A 21,715-nucleotide genomic window follows, 5' to 3' on the forward strand; every position below is an offset into this window, starting at 1 on the left:
GCTATTAAATGTCAGCACTGATGTCAACCTGAATCTCTTCATTCAAAGTCCAAGTCTTTCCATGATAGATAGAGATGTGATAATATTTAAAGATTTCCTAAAAATCATTGGTCAGAAGATTTATTTCTATTGCAGGAAGCGACAGATGAAGATTTCCTTAAAAAATACGAAGAGGTTAACATTGAACATATACCGTTCAGTGACAGAAATTATTTTATTCCATCTTCAGGAGACAGGAGCTCTCCAGGAACACCAGAGGTACCAGACCAGGAGCAATCAGGTAACACACTGGCTAATACTAGGAGTGTCCTTTATTAACATTATGAGTGGTCAATGTTTTGAGCCTCTTAATCATATTTAAATGAAATTTAAACATATTGGGACTTCCAAGAAAATGGTGGAATGAGAGGTTACAAGGGAGCCAGACTTCCTATTATCTCTCTCAAAAGTTTAAAAAAGAAAAGAAAAGAAATTCCAGCAAGATAGCAGAGTGAGGAGCTGCAAAGAGCCTGGTTCTTTAATCCATCCTATGGGTAAATAGATAGGAAGGAAGGAAATAAGTATTTATTAAGCACATACCATGTGCCAGACACTCTGATAATGCCATATAAATATTATCTCACTTAATCCTTACAAGTCTGAGAGGTGGATATTATTATTATCCATATTTTACAGTTAAGGAAACAAAGGCAAATAGAGGTTAAGTTACTTGCCCAGGGTCACACAGCTAACAAGTATCTGTGGTCATATTTGAACTCAGGTATTCCTGACTCCAGGCTTGGTGCTCTATCCACTGTACCACCTAGCTGCTAAAAATACTCAAATAGATCTGTGATCTCATCAATTTGGCACTTCCTTAAAATGATTCAGATGCCAACCCACCTATTTTTGTGAGATTCTTATCTGAGATCTCCCAAACATTTGCCACAAGTGAGTCCTGCCAACATGTGAGAGATCTTTGCTTTTTCCCAACATTTCAAAGGTAATAGTGGAAAGCTGTCATACCTGGCTCTCACCATATAACCAGCCCATTTTTTTCTTTGTCATGCAATCTTTTGATGACATGCTTTACTTCTACTCTTCAGAACTTCTCACATTGCCACCTGCTTGCATCCACCATGCACCTTTCCATTGCCTTCTGTATGATGTTCATTTTTAATTCTTCGGAGACAATTGTGTTCCAAACTACTCTGCCATATAGCAACATCAGGAAAATGTTTAATATTAAAAAGATGGGTATTTGGTATTACAGGAACTGTGGAGTCAGTAAAAGTACATTTTAATATCATGGAAACAATCCAGCTCGCTTTCCAAGAGATGTTTTTCATCTCTTTGGTTCTTCCTAGATGGATAGGCCAACTCCTTTGAACAATTACAAACCTTTTCCAGGAGCCTCTTCAATATCTTTGGTCTTGAAGCAATTAATAAAATATCATCCACAAATAGAATTCTTTATATTCGTGTCTCCAGAATTTATCATAGTGCATGACCCATAAGTATTTAATAAACCTTATTGATTGATATACTTGATCCACTCTGACTCCCTGCGCCCCATCTTTGTGTTCTTTAGTACCATTTCTCCATAAATATGTCAGGTGCTGTGATATGTTAGGGTCTTTATTTGTGTGGTGGCCCCTTTCTCCTTAATAGAAAAGACTACTAGTTGTAAGGCTTTTACCAACCTTTTCTGTTTTTCTTCTGTTCATAGTTCTCTTTCTGTTTTTATCCTTTAATTACTTTGGGATTATTTTGCTTAGTTGGATATCTTATCAGGCTTTTTTAGATTGGTATTACCATCTACTACTTCCCTCTACTTTCTTTTGATTTGTCAGATTTTTACAGATGAGTTTATATTCTAGTCTAGTGTTGTCTTTGGTTGCCATCTCTCTCCATTTGGCAAGTAAGTTAAATGTTTGCTGACTATGGCTTTTTCTGGTTTCTTTTGGTCCCCTTCTTGTAATAGTTAATTTATATTGGTTTAACGTCAGGATGAAATTATGAGTTGATATTGACACAATTTTTTTTATCCTTTTTTATTTTGCTTAATAGATTGTTTAAATAATTTAGAGTTAGATCTTCTTAATTATACACAATATTTTTCTCATCACTGTTCTTTCTTCTTGATTATTATTAATTCTCATATTAGCTCTGATAAGTCAATGGCTTGATCATTGTGTGCTCCCTCAGGGAGGATATCAAATCTATGTCTTTTCTGTCAATTAAGGGATGGAAATGGGGACAGATTAGAAGAGGGCATCAAAATGACAGAAATTTTTCTATCTTGCCCCTACTGGACTATTACAAGAGAAAATCAAAGCAGCAAAGACTTTTTTAAAACTAAATTAACAGTTGTGCAGTAGCTCTCATTTTAATTGAGAAGAGGTTACAAATGGGATCTTATGCTTAATAATGCCAAAAAATAAGCAAAGTTGGGGAGGACCAAAAGAAGAAATTCTTTGACTTTGATCATTACAAATATTGAAAAAGCAAGGAAAAGCTGAAACAAGTCATATAAATACATACAGGGTATGCCACATATGTCGAGGGGGCACACCCAAACATACATATATGTATATGTATATGTATATGTAAAATGTGTGTATACACATATATGTATATGTATATATAAAAATAAATATTTTTTATTTGAATTCCAGGAGCCAAAATGGCTGAGTAAGCTATGTATTCTCACCTCCCCTTGTTGACCCTGAAAAAACCAGAGAATATTTCCCCAGGAAAAATTCTGGAATAGTGGAATCAACAGAAGGGGTACAGCAGTCTTTCAGCTCAGAAGGCTGGGGAGATGGGTGAAAAGAGTCCCTCTTGCTGTGGCTGCAGCCCCACCTCAGAGACCAGGAGGAGATCCTGAGACCTAGGTAGATGGAGCCCATAAGCACCAACAGCAGGACCATAGGCATGCCTTAGCACAGCCAGGGGAATTCGGCAGACACCAGTGCAGACAGGGGTTCACCAGCCACTAAGCCTACCTGTGCTCTAGCTCAGCCCTAGGGGAGGAGAATTCCTATGGCCAGACCATCCCTCCCCCACACCTCACGCTGTGAGCTTCAGTGTAACTCCAAGGAAACTAAGAAAGACTTCACCTGGCCTCAGCCTTGGCACACACCAGCCAGCTCAGCACCAGGTAAGCTATAGCATTATATAGCTTCTAGCTGAAAGAAACAGAGGCCACAACACACAAAGCCTCAAGTTCTTGGCATAGAAAACATGGGATAGAGCTCCCTGGTGCCCCAGAAGCAGAAATCTTTAATAGACAGGATAAAGGTAATCACCGTGAGCAAGAAGCAAATCAAAAAAGCAAAGACTATAGAATCTTACTATGGTAACAGAGAAGACCAAAATACAAATTCAGAAGAAAACCACACTGACAATATACCCACATCTCAAAAGAGAATATGAACTGGTCTCAAGCCCAAAAAGCATTCTTGGAAGAGCACAAGAAGGATTTTAAAAGCCAAATTAGAGAGACAGAAGAAGATTGGTCAATGATTTTAAAAATACAGTTGGCAAAATGAAGAAAGAATTCACTGAAAAGAACAGTTCTTTAAAAAGGAAAATTGGCCAAATAGATAAGGAAGCACAAAAGCTAGCTGTAGAAAACAATTTCTTAAAAATTGGAATTGGGCAAGTAGAAGCTAATGACTCTATGAGACAACCAGAATCAGTCAAACAAAATCTAAAGAATGTAAAGGGGGGCAGCTAGGTGGTGCAGTGGATAAAGCACCAGTGCAGGAGTCAGGAGGACCTGAGTTTAAATCTCACCTCAGACTTGACACTCACTAGCTGTGTGACCTTGGGCGAGTCACTGAACCCCAATTGCCTCATCCTGGGTCATCTCCAGTCATCTGATGAATATCTGGTCACTGGATTCAGATGGCTGTGGAAGAGAAGTGAGATTGGTGACCCGCACAGCCCTCCCTCACTCAAAAACAAAATCAAATGCAAGTTGTGTCATCATTTCTCTGATGGCATGGTCTTATTTGGCAATGAAGGATAAACACACACAAAGAATGAAAAAAATAGAAGAAAATGTAAAATATTTCATTGGAAAAACAACTGACCTAGAAAATAGATCCAGGAAGGAAAATCTAAGAATTATTGGTCTACTGGAAAGTCAAGATAAAAAAAAAGAGCCTGGACAATATCTTTCAAGAAATCATAAAGAAAAACTGCCCTGAGGTCCTAGATCCAGTGGGCAAAATAGTCATTGAAAGAATTCGCCAATCACCTCATGAAAGATATCCCAAATTGAAAATGCCAAGAAATATTGTGGCCAAATTCCAGAACTATCAAGTTAAGGAGAAAACACTGCAAGCAGTCATAAAAAAACAATTCAGATATAGGGGAATTACAGTTAGGATCACACAGGACCTTGCAGCTTCTACATTAAAAGATCAGAGGGATTGGAATATGATATTCCATAAAGCAAAGGAGCTTGGACTGCAACCAAGAATCAATTACCCAGCAAAACTGAGCACAATCTTTCAGGCAAAGAGATAGACATTCAATGAACTAAGGGATTTTAAGACCTTCCTGATGAAAAGGCCAGAGCTCAATAGAAAATTTGATTTTCAAATACAAGACTCAAGAAAGGCATAAAAAGCTAAATGGGGGAAAAAAACTTGTTATTCAATAAGGGCAAACTATTTACATCCCTATATGGAAGGATGATACTTGTTAATCTTGAGAATTGTATATTTATTATGACACTTAAAAGGGATATACATAGATGGAGGCAGTGGGTATAAATTAATGGTTGTGATGATAAAAAAAAATGTATTTAAATTGTGTAAAGGGATTGTATAGGAGAAGAGAAAAGGAGGAGGCAGAAAAAGGTAAATTACACCACAGGAAGAGGCACAAAAACATAGTAGAGGGAAAGAGTGGAGGGAGATGAGCATCGTTTGAACTTTATTCTCATTGGATTTGGTTCAAGGAGGGAATAGCATACTCAGTTAAGTATAGAAATCTAACTTGTCCTACAGGAAGTAGGAGGGGAAAGGAAAAAGAAAAGGGGCTTAGGTATTAAAAGGGAGGGAAGAAGTAGTAAGAAAAAAGGGAAATAAAAGGGAGGGGACTAATAGAAGAGAGGGAAGACTGAGGGAAGTGGTAGTCAAAAGTAAAACTCTATTGAAGAGGAGAAGGGAGAAATAAAAGCATAAATGGGAGGGAGGAAACAGGATTGAACGAAAGATATTAAACATAACTGTGAATGTGAATGGGATGAACTCTCCCATAAAATGGAGGCAGCCAGAAGAATGGATTAAAAATCATAATCCTACAATATGTTGTTTACAAGAAACACATTTGAAATAGGAGGATACATACAGGGTAAAGGTAAAAGGTTGGAACAGAATATATTATGCTTCCGCACAATAAAAAAAAGCAGGGGTAGCAATCCTAATCTCAGACAAAGTAAAAGCAGAAATAGATCTAATCAAAAGAGATAAGGAAGGAAACTATAACCTGCTAAAAGGCACCATAGACAATGAAATAATATCATTACTAAATATATATGCACCAAGTGGTATAGCATCCAGATTCTTGAAGGAGAAGTTAAGGGAGTTACAGGAAGAAACAGACAGCAAAACTATACTAGTGGGGGACCTCAACTTCCCCCTCTTTGAACTTGATAAATCTAACCTCAAAATAAACAAGAAAGAAGTTAAGGAGGTGAGTAGAATTCTGGATAAGGTAGATATAATAGACCTCTGGAGAAAACTGAATGGAGATACAAAGGAATATACCTTTTCTCAACAGTACATGGCACATATACAAAAACTGATCATGTACTAGGGCATAAAAACTTCACAGTCCAGTGCAGAAAAGCAAAGATAGTCAATGCATCCTTTTCAGATCATGATGCAATAAATATTATATGTAACATAGGGCCATGGAAAGATAGAACTAAAATTAATTAGAAACTAAATAATCTCTAATCCTAAAGAATGAGTGAGTCAAACAGCAAATCATAGAAACAATCAATAATTTCATTCAAGAGAATGACAATAATGAGACAACCTACCAAAACTTATAGGACACGGCGAAAGCAGTTCTTAGGAGAAGTTTTATATCATTGAATGTTTACATTAATAAAATAAAGAAAGAGGAGATCAATGAATTGGGCATGCAACAGAGAAAGCTAGAAAAGGAACAAATTGAAAATCCCCAGTTACATACCAAATGTAATGAAAACCAAAGGAGAGATTAAAAAGATTGAATTTTAGAAACTATTGAACTAATAAATAAAACTAAGGGTTGGTTTTATGAAACAACCAATCATATTGATAAATCTTTAGTCAGTTTGATTAAAAAAACAAAGAAGAAAACCAAATTACCAATATCAAAAACGAAAAGGGTGAACTCACCTCCAATGAAGAGGAAATTAAAACAATAATTAGAAATTACTTTACTCAGCTGTATGCCCATAAATTTGACAATCTAAGTGAAATGGATAAATATTTTTTAAAATATAAATTGCCCAGATTAACAGAAGAGGAATTAAAATACTTAAATAACCCCATGTCAGAAAAAGGAATTAAACAAGCCATCAATGAACTCCCTAGGAAAAATTCTCCAGGGCCAGATGGATTTACAAGTGAATTCTATCAAACATTTAAAGAACAGTTAATCTCAATACTATATAGACTATTTGGGAAAATTGATGAAGGAGTCCTACCAAATTCTTTTAAAGATACAAATGTGGTTCTGCTACCTAAACTGGGAAGAGCCAAAGCAGAGAAAGAAAATTATAGACCAATTTCCCTAATGAATGTAGATGCAAAAATTTTAAATAAGATATTAGTAAAAAGATTACAACAACTTCTCATGAGAATAATACACTATGATCAGGTAGGATTTATACTAGGAATGCAGGACTGATTCAATATTAGGAAAACTATCAGCATGACTGATAGTATCAATGACAAAACTAACATTAACTATTTGATTATCTCAATAGATGCAGAAAAGGCTTTTGATGAAATAAACACCCATTCCTATTGAAAACACTGCAGAGCATAGGAATAAATGGAGCCTTCCTTAAAATAATAATTAGTATCTACCTAAAACCATCTGCAAGCATTATATGTAATGGGGATAAGCTAGATGCATTTCCAGTAAGATCAGGGGTGAAACAAGGATGTCCATTATCACCACTGTTATTCAGTATGGTACTAGAAATGTTAGTTTTAGCAATAGAAGAAGAAAAAGAAATTGAAGGAATTAGAACAGGCAAAGAAGAAACTAAGTTATCACTCTTTGTAGACAATATGATGATAGAGAATCCTAGAGAATCAAGTCAAAACCTACTTTGGCAAAGTTACAGGATACAAAATATATCCACAAAATAAACCCACATAAATCATCTGCATTTCTATATTACTAACAAAGCCTAATAGCAAGAGATAGAAAGAGAAATTCCATTTAAAGTTACGGTAGACAATATAAACTATTTGGTAGTCTACCTGCCAAAACAAACCCAGGAACTATATGAACACAATTACAAAGCACTTTTCACACAAAGTCAGATCTAAGTAACTTGAAAAACATTAGTTGCTCATGGGTAGGCCAAGCTAATATAATAAAAATGGCAATTCTTCCTAAATTAATTTACTTCTTTAGCACCATACCAATCAAACTACCAGAAATTTATTTTCTAGAGCTAGAAAAAATAATATCAAAATTCATCTGGAAGAACAAAAGGTCCAGAAAATCAAGGTAATTAAAGAAAAGAAATGCTAGGGAAGGTGGCCTAACCATACCAGATCTCAAATTGTATTATAAAGCAACAATCATCAAAATCACTAGGTACTGGCTAAGAAATTGAGGGGGTAGATCAGTGGAATAGGTTAGGTACACAAGACACAGTACTCAATGAACATAGCAATCTACTGTTTGATAAACCCAAGGACTCCAGCTTCTGGGATAAGAACTCACTGTTTGACAAAAACTGCTGGGAAAAACTGGATATTAGTGTGGTGGAAACTGGGCATGGACCAATGCCTGCTACCATACACCAAAATAAATTCCAAATGGGTACACAATTTAAGTATAAAGGCTGATACTATGAACTAACTAGGGGAGCAAGGAATAGTTTACTTGCCAAATTTATGGAGAATGGAGAACTTTATGACCAAATAAGATATAGAGTGGAGGGCAAAATGGATAATTTTTATTACATTAAATTGAAAAGTTTTTGCACAAACCAAGCCATCACAAACAAGATTAGGAGGGAAGCAGAAAACTGGGAAAGAATTTCTGCAACTAGTATCTGTGATAAAGGCTTCATTTCTAAAATACATAGAGAACTGAGTCAAATTTACAAGAATATGAGCTGTTTCCCAATTGATAAATGATCAAATTATATGAACAGGCAGTTTTCAGAGGAAGAAATTCAAGCTATCTATAGTGATATGAAAAAATGCTCTAAATCACTATTGATTAGAGAGATGCAAATCAAAACAACTGTGAGGTATTACATCACACCTGTCAGATTGACTAACATGACAAAATAGGAAGATGATAAATGTTGGAGAAGATGTGGGAGAGTTGGAACACCATTTCATTGTTGGTGGAGCTGTGAGCTGATCCAACCATTCTGGAGAACAAGTAGGAACCATGCCCAAAGGGCTATAAAAATGTACATACCCTTTGACTCAGCAATATCACTTCTAGGGCTATATCCCAAAGAGATCACAAAAATGGGAAAAGGATCCACATGTACAAAAATATTTGTAGCAGCTCTTTTTGTGGTGGTCAAGAACTGGAAATTGAAGGAATGCCCATCAATTGGGGAATGGATGAATAAGTTGTGGAATATGAATGTAATGGAATACTATTGTGCTATAAGAAATGACAAATAGGTAGACTTCAGAAAAACCTTGAAACACTTTTATAAACTGTGATGCTGAGTGAAATGAGTAGAACCAGAACATTATACACAGTAACAGTCACAGTATTCAAGGCCTGTTTCTGATAGATTTAGCCCTTCACAGCAATGTAAGGACCTAAAATATTTCTTGATGCAAAATGCCGTCCACATTCAGGTAAAGAACTATGGAATCAGAACACAGAATGAAGCAGACTGCTTTCTCTTGTGTTGCATTTTGTTTTGTTTTGGTTTTTCTCATGGTTTCTCCCATTCATTTTAATTCTTCTATGCAACATGACAAATGTGGAAAAGTGTTTAATGAGAATGTATGGGTAGAACCCATATAAGATTGCATGCCATCTCAGGGAGTGAGGGAGAGAAAATTTAAAACTTACAGAAATAATTGTAGAAAACTGAAAATAAATTAACTAATTAAAAAAATAAATATTTTGTGCCTATTTTAAATTAAAGTTTAATTTGTAAAATTGTTTGGGTTTCTTTAGTAATGAATTTAAAATGTCCTTGTATAATTGAATTCTCAATAAATGTCCACTTATAAAAATTAAAAAATTCTCTGACCACTTTAATGAAATGTACTTTCCATGCATCTGGCAGGGAGAAAGGTGAGAGTGAGTAAGCAATAAACCTACAAAGAAAAGTAGAGGGGGAGAGAGAAAATATGTGCAAGGGAAAACTTAGACTCATTGATCCAGTGTGTTGTAGAGAGGATTATTTGGGTCTCTCTCTACCTATTGGCTTCTTCCCTACTACTTACAAATATGTACAGGTTTCCTCACATACCCATTCTGTAACTATTTTCTTTTAATAGGTGAGCTAAATCAATTAACATTCAAAGTTTAATTTGACCCTCCCATCCCACAAACTATTAGTCCATTTGAGAAAGTTTTATTAATGTGTTTACTTTTTATATTATACTTATAGATTATCTCCATATTTGTAACAATATTTGTAACATTTGTAACAAAGTAAAACTAATAATTTGTTGTTAAGTTATTTTTCAGTAGTGTCCAACTCTTCATGACCCCATTTGTGGTTTTCTTGGTAGAGATATTGGAGTAATTTGCCATGTTTTTCTCCAGCTCATTTTATAGAGTCACAGTTAGTAAGTAAGTGTCTGAAGCCAGATTTGAACTCAGGAAGATGAGTTTTTCTTTTTCCGAGCCAGTTCTCTATTCACTGTGTCATCTAGTTGCCCCAAACTAATAATATAATGATATTATCCAAAAGTGAACAAATATTCCAAATCTGTACTATTCCTTCACCTCTTTTTCACTACCTCATCTCCATTTCACAGGTTAATTACTAGGAAAATCTGTCTTTACTCATTGCCTCCACATCTCTCCTGTTACTTCTCAACCCATTCCAATCTAGCTTCCAGACCTTATCACTCAGCTGATACTGCTCTCTCCCGTGTTAATGATGATTTCCTCCTTTTTTATGTGTATTGATATCTGGTTTCTACATTACCTTTATTTACAAATATATTCCTTTTTTTCCCTTCCCTTTGAACTATTGGAACTATCCCTTATAACAAAGAATAAAAAAGAAAAAGAATATTCAGCAAAAGTTAACCAATACATTAAATCAGTTTGACAATTATATGTAAAGTTCCATGCCCTTAGTTCTCCAACTCTGAACAGAAAGGAGAAGTGTACGTTTTTCTCATCTCTTTTTTCTCCCAGGGCCATACTTGATTATTATAATCACACAGGATTCAGTTTCAGTTTTTTTTTATTTCCATTTACATTGTTGTAGTCATTGTGTTTTATTCTGATTACTTCTTTCTACATCAGTTTCTTTAAGTCTTCCTATGTTTCTCTAAATTCTTCATATTGATTATTTTTATTGCATGGTAATAATGTATTGCATTCATATACCAATTGGTTCAGCCAATCCCTCAATTAATGAGCATCTACTTTGCTTCCATTTTTCTCCACCACAAAAAGAGCTGCTATTAATATTTTGATGTAACTTCGACAGTGATCCTTAAAAGCTAAATCCAATAACCTTCTTTTAGTCCTTATTCTTCTTGATCTCTCTATAGAATTTGATACTTTTGGCTACTGTCTCCTCCTATATAATTTCTCACCCCAGGATTTCTGTAACATTGCTCTCTCTTGACGCTTCTACTTTTTTGGTCACTAGTTCCCAGTCGCCTTTGTTGGATAATCATCTTTTTCTGCCCTCTAAACAAAGGTGTTCTCCAAGGTCCTGACCTGGGCCCTTTTCTCTCTGTTCTCCCTCTCCCTTGATGATCAGTTCTTATTGTTCAGTTATCATCTTTGTGAAAGCATAATATCTGGTACATGTGCAGACACTACTGGTTTGTTAAAATGGAACCACACCCATGGAAGATGCTAGGGGGCTCTTTTTGGCAGGCTAGAGGACTGGAGCATATGTCAACATTCAGTATTGGCCAACCATTTCACTGGAAACAGCCTTTATCCACTGACGGTTTATCCAGAATTACTCATGACTTTAAAATGTCATGACGCAGCAACAACCTAAATATGTACATATATAATGAAAAGTTAAGTTAGCCTAATTAGAAAAACATATGCATTTTCTATGACTATACTGAAAACCTAACAGTAACAAAGCTTTATAAATTGTTGAAAAAGAAATCATGAGGACATAGCAAATAAATTATTGTAAAACTATTACCATTTTTTTAAACTTTACATTCTTTTTTTATCAAAATGTAAATAGGATTTTATGTATTTACTTGAGGTCCAACTCCATATTCTCTTTACTTGTATTCACTCAAAGCATTTATAGAAAAAACTTATTTTAGAAAAAAAAAGTAAACAGCTTTTCCTCAGATGAATAATGCTATTAATGAGAAGCAAAATGCCATAGTGCTGAAATTAGAGTCAGGTAAGACCTAGATTCAGATCCTGCCTGTGACACTTACTATGTGACCATAACTCAGGTATGTAATCTCTCTGAGTCTCAGTTTCCTCATCTGTAAAATGGGTTGAAATAATACCTCTTATCTATCTATCTCACATGGTTGTTATGAGGATCAAATGAGATAATATATGTAGTGTTTCGCAAACCATAAAATGCTCTACAAATGGTCAGGTTTTTATTAGCATAATCTTTTTACTATAATTACAATAGCTGCATTTATAGAATGCTTTAAGGTTTGCCAGGTGCTTTGCATGCATTAATTATCGCATTTAATCCTAGAAAAAGCCTTGTAAAGTTTGTACTATGAGTATGATTATCCCCATTGTAAGAACAGGAAATGTTTTGAACTATCTTGCTAGCTTTAGAGAACTAGGAAGAATATAATACCAGTGCATCATTTCATTCTTAAGATCATTAGCTGGAGTTAGTTAAACTTACAAAGCTGTTCCTTATTCCAACTTGACTCCTAGAGGAGACATTATTTAACTGAAGGAAAAATAGGGAAATTTTGTTTTCAGACATTGCTGATGAAAGTTGTCTTTTGTATTTATATGTAATTACTCTTACAACATTGTATGTAATAAAAACATATAGTGGTCCACAAAAAAAAAGATCACTTTGTCTTTTATGCTATTCTTGTGGGCAAAATGGAAAAATTTGGGCTAGATGAAAGTACAGGTAAGTGGATTTAGAACTGGTTAAATCAAGTACGGAAGCAAACATTTCTTAAGCACCTACTCTGTGCCAGGCACTGTGTTAGGCACTGTGGATAAAAAGAAAGACATGAAATAGTCTCTGCCTTCATGGAGCTTACATTCTAATTAGGAAGACATGCATACGTGTGCATGTGCATACACACACACACACACACACACACACACTCGTGTACTGTCTGAGGGGAAGGCATTCACATCTGTGGGATAAGGGAACCTGAAAAAGCCCTATTTAGAGAGAAGCATTTGTACTGATTCTTGAAGGAAACCAAAGATTCCAAGAGGCAGAGGTAAGGAGGGAGAGTATGCCAGTCCCAGGGTCTAGCCTGGACAAAGGAACAGAGATGGAATATGTACTGCCATATGTAAGTAGCAGCAATTCAGCCTCTGTGACAGAATAGAATAATGTATATGAAGACTGGGAAGGTAGGATGGAGTCAGGTTGTGAAGTTTTAAATGCCAAACAAAGTTTATATTTAAGAAGGAGATATTGGAGTTTATTTAAAAAGGATTTATTAACATAGTCATATCTGTACCTTAAAAGAAAAACAACTTTTGGCAGCTATATGGAGGATGGATTAGAGGTGGGAATAGACTTGAGGCAGGGAGACTCAATGACTGAATGACTGGATCCAAAAACCAATCATTAATGATTGGATATCAACTTGGAAAAAAATCTCTAATGCAGTACCCCAGGGATCTTTGTTTCACCCTGTGCTATTTATATCTGTGTCAATGATTTGGATAAATAAAAAGATAGTATGCTTATTCAGTGTGAAGACTATACAAAATTAGGAAGTACAGCTAACACACTGGATTACAGTCAGTATCCAAAAAGATCTTTACAAGCTGGAACACTGGAATGAAGCCCATTAAATAAAAGGCAACACAAGTAAATGCAATGTCTTGTACTTGGCTTTCAAAACATCAACTTCATATGAACAGTATAAGGAAGATGTGACTTGAAGGCAGTTCTCGAAAAACGTATCTAAGTGTCTTATGAGTTTTAGTGTACTGCCTATTGGATACAAGTTGACAGTCTGATATGACAACCATAAAAGCCAATGAATTCTTAGATTGCATTAACAAAGGCATCGGTGTCTGGAACTAGGGAAGTGGAAGTCCTGCTGTACTTACTGGTCTGAACAAATTTAGAATACTGTGTTCAGTTCGAGATACATTTTAGGAAAGACATTTATACGCCACAGAGCATCCAGAGGAAGCTGGCCAGGATGGTAAGAACCTCAAGATCATGCCATAAGAGACAGGTTTAAGTAAATGGGGATATTTGGCTTAATGAAAAAGGTAGCAACTTTACTTCACTGAATTTTTTGCCAAACTTTAAAATCCTAAAGATGACTTTTCTCAAATCCAAAATCAGGAGAACTGAATATTTTGTGGAAGTTGATTTGTCACATGTGAATGTAAATACATACATGAAGCACATTCTTGTCCTCCCATAATTAACTAGTAATGACCCCAGAACCACTAGTTTTGAGACAATCTTTAAAAATTGGATCATAGGATATATGGTGACAAATATGTATATGTAAAATTTATTTTATACTCTACTGCATTAGATTTCTAAGAGAACATGTTTAAATTGCCTTCACTTGATTTTTTTCCCTATCAGAAGAGCTATTAACCCATTGTTATGTTTACTTTTAAATGATTTTTCTTGCTACTCCTACCTGACATTTTTTTATTTCTTCTTTCCTCTGCCCCCTCTCAATCCCAATAGGAACTGGCGTCACAGCAGCTACTCCATTGTTGGATACTATTGGTTTCTTCAGTCCTAGAGAAGTTGAGGTGGAGCATATATCAGAGTCAGATATAAGTGAGGAGGTGGAAGAAGAAAATCAGTTGGTGGTTTTAGATCCAGACCATGTAAGAAAATCTTAAATTTTACTTTTGGTATAAATAGCTGAACATGGATTGAGAAATAACTGAGTTACTCATTGATTAGCAGCTGCATTTTAATCATATTTTCTCCCTCCACTCTACCTAGCCAACTTCTACTTCCCTGAGCATCATAGTCCAATGTACCTCTCCCTCCTCCAAATTCTCACCACACTTGTCTGTGACATTCATTTGACATTTAACATATATTGTCATATTTTGGGGGGGTGTATTTATTTAGTATTCCATTTTTCCCCAGTTATAGGTAAAAAAGCAATTTGTTTTCAAAACCTTGAGTTCCAAATTCTATTCCCTTCTTTCTCTCCACCCTCAATCACTGAGAAAGCAAGCAGTTCCATATAGGTTATACATACAAAACATATCCATAATAGTCATATTGTGAAAGAAAACATAGACAAATAATATTGCCACATATTGTAACTGTACGGTGAAGTTCTTATTTCCCTACCCCTCCTTAAGTACAAGGGCAATTTTTGATAGATTTTTTCCCATTCCTCATAATTCACAGCATGGTTGATAATTTCCAAAATGGTTAAGTATGGCTAATATGAATATATTAGATGTAAGCCAATTTGGTATATTATGGTTCTCAGGCTAATAGGGAGATATAGGGAACTGGGCAGAGTCTACCAAAGTGCCCAAAGGTAATGTGCATGTTTCCACAGCCAAATTTTACCTGATTTTTAATCTTACCTTTAACAATTTGTACCTTTTCCAAAGCGAAGATCTTTATCTCCATTAACTAATATTGGTTTTCTATGATATGGATGTGTAGTATGCCCCTCTACAGGTATCTCTCCAACTTCCACTCACATTTGTGAGCTATAAGTCCTTAGAGGATGACTGACTACTACTCTCCTCAGAGTTGTAGAGGTGCCTTATGGGGTTGAGTTTCTAATTCTGTCACTCATGAATCTGTGCCACTGTGCTTTCCACTAAGATCAGTAAGCCAAGGTCCGTGGGGAGAAGAGGTTCAATCTTAAAGTACAAAGGTAGTGAGACACATATATAGGGATTATGTTAGAAAAAGGAATAGCTCTTCTTTGTGGAGGCCCCATGGAATTCCCCTTAGGTGTAGCCTTTTGATGGACTCCAGGAATTGGTGCCTTTCTAAGGTCCATAGGTAGCATTCTCTCCACCAAAAGAGGTTACATTCCTTGAAGCTATTTTTCTCCCTTAGGTGGCTATCTTTCTGAATCTGTCTGTGTCTGTCCATATTTGTTCTTAGTGTTGCCTTCTCTATTTTCATCTGTATGTGTTGTCTGCTACTGGTCCAAAGTTTCCAGTAACATGATCAATGGGAAGAAGAGAAGAGAAACAGACAGAGATAGAGAAAAACCAAGAGATAGAATCAGAGAGCCAGAGATGAAGAAAGAGACAGAAAAAGAAACAGAAAGATAAATGACCCCAATCCACCTGCCTACCACCAGTGACTCTCAGTGACTTAGCTGGAATCCTTAGCTACAGAAGTTGGAGTCCTCTGGTGATAACTTGTTTTATCAGTTGACTCTTTCACCTCTGAACTCGGTGCTATTTTCATATATATAGGCTGAGAGATGAGTCTAATTCTTTCAGCTAATTATAAGATGTTTCTTCTGAGGGATCATCTGCCTTCATCTAATGGCTCAAAGACCTATGTTACTTTCAAATTAAGGGTTTATTCAAACTTTGTGTTGAAATTGTGGGAAAATTTCTTAATACCTTGTTTATGCCATTGATTGAGTAACTATTGGGGGGGGGGGAGTAGTGGAACCACACTCCTATGTTTTTGTTTCTGATAGTAGGAACTTAATAAATGCTTCCTTATGTATGGATTTATCAATGCACATGTGAATCATGCAGTGTTAAAAGCCAAATATGTAAAACATTCCTATTTCCTACTACTAGATTCTGGGTAATAAAAACTTGTTTTCCTTTATTTCAGCCCTTGATGAAAAGATTCCAAAATGCACTGAAAAATTATCTGGAGAAACAGATAGATAAGATGAAATTGGAGATCCGTGAGCTGGTACAGTATTAGTTTACTTGATCAACCACAAGTTTTGTTCAATGTAGGTGGCACTGACTGATTTATTTTCTGTACAGACTGTGGCTACGAAGCATGGCAAAACTCAAAGGGAGGAGCTGGGTGTACAGCTCTATGGTGTACAGCAGCATTTGGCACATCTACAAATGGAACTGGAGAACCACCATGATCAATATACTGTTCTAGAGGCTGAGAGAAGGCAGACAGAGGAAGAACTCCAAAGCACAAGGGCCCTCTACAACAAAACCATTATGGCAGCCAAGGAGGAACAAAAAAAAGGTAAACAGCAGTATCTTTTTTAACTTGCTTTTTTTTTCAATTTATTGTCTTTCATAACACAGAAGACCCACAGAAATCATGCATGCGCAATTCTCCCCAAGTATACTGAGGCGTGAAAGCGTACAACTCAAAGTATTATAGAGGAAAGTTTTATGAGGGAACCGAAGGAAGGGGACAAATATTTATTAATCATTTTGCTAAGTACTTTGTAAATATTGTTTCATTTATCCTCACAACAACCCTGGGAGGTAGGTGTTCTTGTTCCCATTTTATAGTCGAGGAAACTGAAGCAGATAGGGGTTAAAGGATTTGCCCAGGTTCACATATCTAGGAGTGTCTGAAGCTGGATTTGAACTCAGATCTTTCTCAGTTTTATCCACAATGCTACCTGGTCACCTCTAAGGTGAGAGATATCAAATAGAAGTAAAAGAATAACTAGCCATCAGTTCCCAAAGGCACATAAATTCCTGATTGGCTGGTTTGGGGGTTTTGTGTCTTTTTTTTAAACCCTCTGCTGCTCAAGGTGGGAGAAGTCACAAAGTTAGCAGCTTGTTCTCCTCTTTAATGTCTCTCTTCCTGGTTCCATGGTCTGACCACAGCTTCTCCAGGTTCTCAGATTAACCAGCAAGTTTCTATAGAATTTATTTGTCATCAACATCTTCCCAGTGTAGAACAAAAGAGAAGAACAAAAACTGTTTTTGTATATTCCTTCTTTCCTGGTGGCGAACGGTCCTTACAAGCCTTTTCCTCTTTCCCCTTCCATCACTAGACTTATATCTTGGAGAAGAGACTTTACTTTCTCCAGTGAGTTAAATAATAAAGGTACAGGGAAAGAACAATATTCCATCACTTCCTACAATAACATACAACATATTAAACATCAACCAACAAATACTCATTTTAAAACTAAATTGAACTTTCATTGCTGTCTTTTTTAATGTCACATTCATTTGTGAAAATATGCCTCCCTGCTTTACGCAAAGAGCTATCCCTTTGTAAAATGAATAAAAAAAGAAAAATATCTTCAAAATTAAGGAAACATACTTACAAAAGATCACATTAGGTATGAAAGATATAGAGAAGTGTCAGATGAGGTTCAAGGTATTTATATTCTCATTAGGGAATGAACAAATGAATGAAAAAGCAATTACTAAATATTTAATACGTACCAGGCACCATACTAAGTGCAGGGGATACAAATATGAATAAGGTGGGCATATATTCCCACAAGAGAAGATAACACCTAAAGGGGTGCCCCTAAAACAGGGGGGGTGGCAGGAGTTGTTTTCAGGAAATATAAGGCAAAAGCTCACCCATCAGAAATTGGAATGGAGTTCAGGATTCTGTGGGCAAAGGTTGAGGAGGATGGCTGGAGTGAAAACTGGTGTCATTGAAGACAAGTTTCTGCTGCCAAAATTAAAGACTTAAAGAAAGGAGAGTAGTATTAAATATAACTTAATGAGACATTATTATTTCCTGAATTGGGGCCTTAGAACCATATGAGAGAAAATTTTACCTATTTTATATTTTATAAACTTCCCAAAGCACGGTAAAAGCATTAATGCAATTCGTCTTTTCCCCATATGCAAGATATGAATTCAATAACAGTTGCTGTCACCTCAGAGCTAGGATACTGCTTATGGTCATGTTGCCATCCCTATAGCCCAGGCTCACAGGTCCCTGCTTCACTACAAGGTGGAGCTGAGAATGGTGACTAGATAATAGGTCATGCCTATTGGAAATAGAAAGGGAAGGACTGGAAAAGATGGATAATGTTCACATCCTAAATGGAAGAACCAGAGTGGAGTGAGAATCCTATCTCCTGCAGCAGTTTGGCAGGTGAAGTCTTCATGTCATATAAACAACCCCTCACTAACACACTATTCCAGAAGCAAAATATGTGGTATATAAAGCAATCACTAACAATACAAGCTTGTTAATGTTTAAGTGCTAAATGCATGGTATATGTGAATGTTGGGGGTGTAAGCTCAGTTCCATGTGGACAGTCTCGGGCGGGTAAAGGTGAGGACTTCTAAACCTTAGAGTTCTCATGAGGCCCCCCAGGGAACAGCAGGGAATTGAGGTGTGAGACCAGGCTATCTCGTGCATTTCCACCTCTTCCCGTGGGAAACGTGCTGGGAGAGAGCATCCCTGCCCTTGAGATTGGCCCGGGGTCTGAGCACACCTATTGTTGTCTAACAGGCACAGTATTCAGGTGCAAACTATGCGGCAGGAGAGCTTAAGTAGGGTCAGGAAAGCCTGAAGGCGCTCTTAGCGCTGAGGGGCCCTTAGAGGACAGAAGGCCCCTCTTCCCTCTCTCCTCTCTTCTTTCTTCTTTCTTCCCTCTCCCCTCTCTCCCACTTCCACTTCCGCTTTCATTCTCTTACTGTAAGATCTTTGCCTCCTTGGGAGATTTCTCTCTCCTCAGGAAGAGTTCCCCCTGCACATGTAACCAAGACCCTGAATAAAGCCTAACCCTTGTTCGACTCTGGAAAGTCTCTTCTCTCATACGTTTATCCGGTTTGGCCAGCCGAAGACCTCCGATAGGTAAGGTAAGACTCGGGTAGCCCTTAGGCCTCTAGGCCTGACATGTGAACAATAAATGCTCCAAGAAATCAGAGGAAGAAGAAATATACTAGTTAGGATAGGCTCCAAAGACTAAATAGGATTTGAGCTAGTGAGATTCAGGTATATTTGGAAAAGAAAAGTAATGGCCTTTCAGATGAGAGGAATGGTCTGAACAGAGGAGTGAAGATGTTTCCAAAGAACAATGAGTAGACAAGTTTGGCGTGAAGATATGGAGAGGTGGGAGGGAAAAATTTGAAAATGATGTTGTCATATATATATATATATATATATATATATATATATATATATATATATATATATATATATATATATATATATATGTCTATTTTCTATTTCCAGATAGCAGATATTATACATTTTAGTTATATTAATTAATTTTATTTATATATTATTTTCTTCTCTCTCAACTACTCAGCTTTAATAATGTATATTTTTAAAAGTATTGATGTCTTTTGTTTATTGACATCACAAGTTCCTTCCACTATCCCTTCCTCTTCCTTTATCTGAGAGCCGTCTGTGAAAGATAAAATGACTGACAAAACTAAGGTTCAGGCTTCCAAGCATATCTGTTTAGTGAGCAAATCATACCAACTGCCCAATAAATCAGAACCAGTTGCCTTCCTCACCTTTGACAATGGACCACAAATACAGGAAGAGGCATATTTTTATACATTAAAAACAATCAAATAAATTAAAAATATATTAAAAAATGAAATAAAAAAATTTTCAGTCATTTAATTAAAAGGAAGCAACCAGGATACAATAGGTAATCTGATTTCTAATGGGAGGAAAGATTGAGGACTTTCCAAGTTGAGAGAGGGAAAGCAACAGGTACAATTCTTGAATTCAGAAAAAGATTGATCAGTATGGGGCCAGTTTTTAGATAAATGAGTTGACTGAGATGTACAACTGTTTTCCTTGTATCAGTTTTTGAATCTGACTGGGTTTCTGGTCAGCAAATTGAGATCTTTAGTTAAGGATCTCTAAGCAGCAGGTAGAGGTGGTCTAGCTTTCCAGCCATGCTGGGCTAGATTCAAACAATGCATTGTAGTTTATCTTCACAATTCCCATAACTGAACAAAGTTTCCTTCAGGATAAAATTTGGACTAGGCCCATAATTGAATAGAAATGGAATTGAGACACAATTGAGACACAAGATTGAGGCAGTTTGGTTCACTCAGTTCCCACAATTAACCACTTGCTGCTCCAATTCTGTCAATTCCTTCAAATTACCCCTTTTGATTCATGGGGGAATGGGCAACCCATTCCCCCATGGATCACTTAACTATAAGCCAAATCTATAAGATTTTTCATATATTCATAATTTGAATTATATGTCAGGTTATATATCAAAATAGTTGGAGGACTTACAATGGACTAATTCTGAGAGGGAAGATTTACCTGTCACCAAGGTAACCAAGAAAACTTAAACATAAACACCATGAAACAAAAGGCGAGAGCAATACAATAACGATCATTAATATCTACTAGCATCAAATCTTCTTGTAACCTAGTAACTCATTCCCAATGTCTATTTAATCAGCACATTTTGAGTCCCAGATGTCTCATGTAGTCATCTGGTCCTGGAACATCTTCTCTTGGACATTCTGGAATAGGCTTCATTCTCAAGACAGCTCTGAAAGGGCTCTGCTTCTCTGGTTCCAAATCACTAGATAATTCTGCTAAAATCTGTCAGTAACAAAACTTAATATAATCAGTATTATATTAGTATAACTAGTATAATCTCTTAAATTTGCTTCTCCAAACCTGATATTTCAGAGAATTTCAGTTGCTGTTTCTTTACCTAAACCCTGTACCTGACATGAGAATCTTTTTTAAAAAATTCATGTGGATATAACTTGTAAAATGAATTCCTATCTTTTAAAATTATCAGACATAGTTTAAAAATAGGAAAATAATTTTACTTCCTTTACAATTATCAATACAATATAATCAATTGATTTTTAGTTCTCAACCTTCCCTTCCACAAGATTTTGAGTGCATTTTCTCTCCCACCCTCTCCTCCCCACTCCTCAAGATGTTGTGCAATCTAATATAGACATATATTTATATTCAACATATTTTGACATTAGTTATGATGTAAAGAAGAACTAGAACTAATGGGTAGGAACTATGAGAAAGAAGAAACAAAACAAAACAACAGAAGAAAAGGAGAGCAAATACTACGTTTCTGTCTGCATTCAGACTTCAAAGTTCCTTCTCTGGATGTGGATAGCATTTTCTGTTGTGGGGCTTTTGGAATTATCTTAGATCCTTGTATTTCTGAGAAGAGCTAAGTTTATCAAGGTCAATCATCCCACAATGTGGCTATTACTGTGTGCAATGTTCTCCTGGTTCTGCTCA

General features: G+C 36.1%; 1 protein-coding gene across 1 annotated transcript in view; it reads left to right on the forward strand.

Moving 5' to 3' along the window:
• CCDC40 (coiled-coil domain 40 molecular ruler complex subunit) overlaps positions 1–21,715 on the forward strand; it is a 102,969-nt gene that overhangs the window by 4,320 nt on the left and 76,934 nt on the right. The window contains exons 4-7 of the mRNA XM_072645227.1: positions 136–280; positions 14,279–14,424; positions 16,382–16,465; positions 16,543–16,762. Coding sequence (XP_072501328.1) covers positions 136–280; positions 14,279–14,424; positions 16,382–16,465; positions 16,543–16,762 — 595 coding nt within the window. The remainder of the gene's footprint in view (positions 1–135; positions 281–14,278; positions 14,425–16,381; positions 16,466–16,542; positions 16,763–21,715) is intronic.

This window comes from Notamacropus eugenii, chromosome 2, assembly GCF_028372415.1.
Source record: "Notamacropus eugenii isolate mMacEug1 chromosome 2, mMacEug1.pri_v2, whole genome shotgun sequence".
Classification (NCBI taxonomy): domain Eukaryota; kingdom Metazoa; phylum Chordata; class Mammalia; order Diprotodontia; family Macropodidae; genus Notamacropus; species Notamacropus eugenii.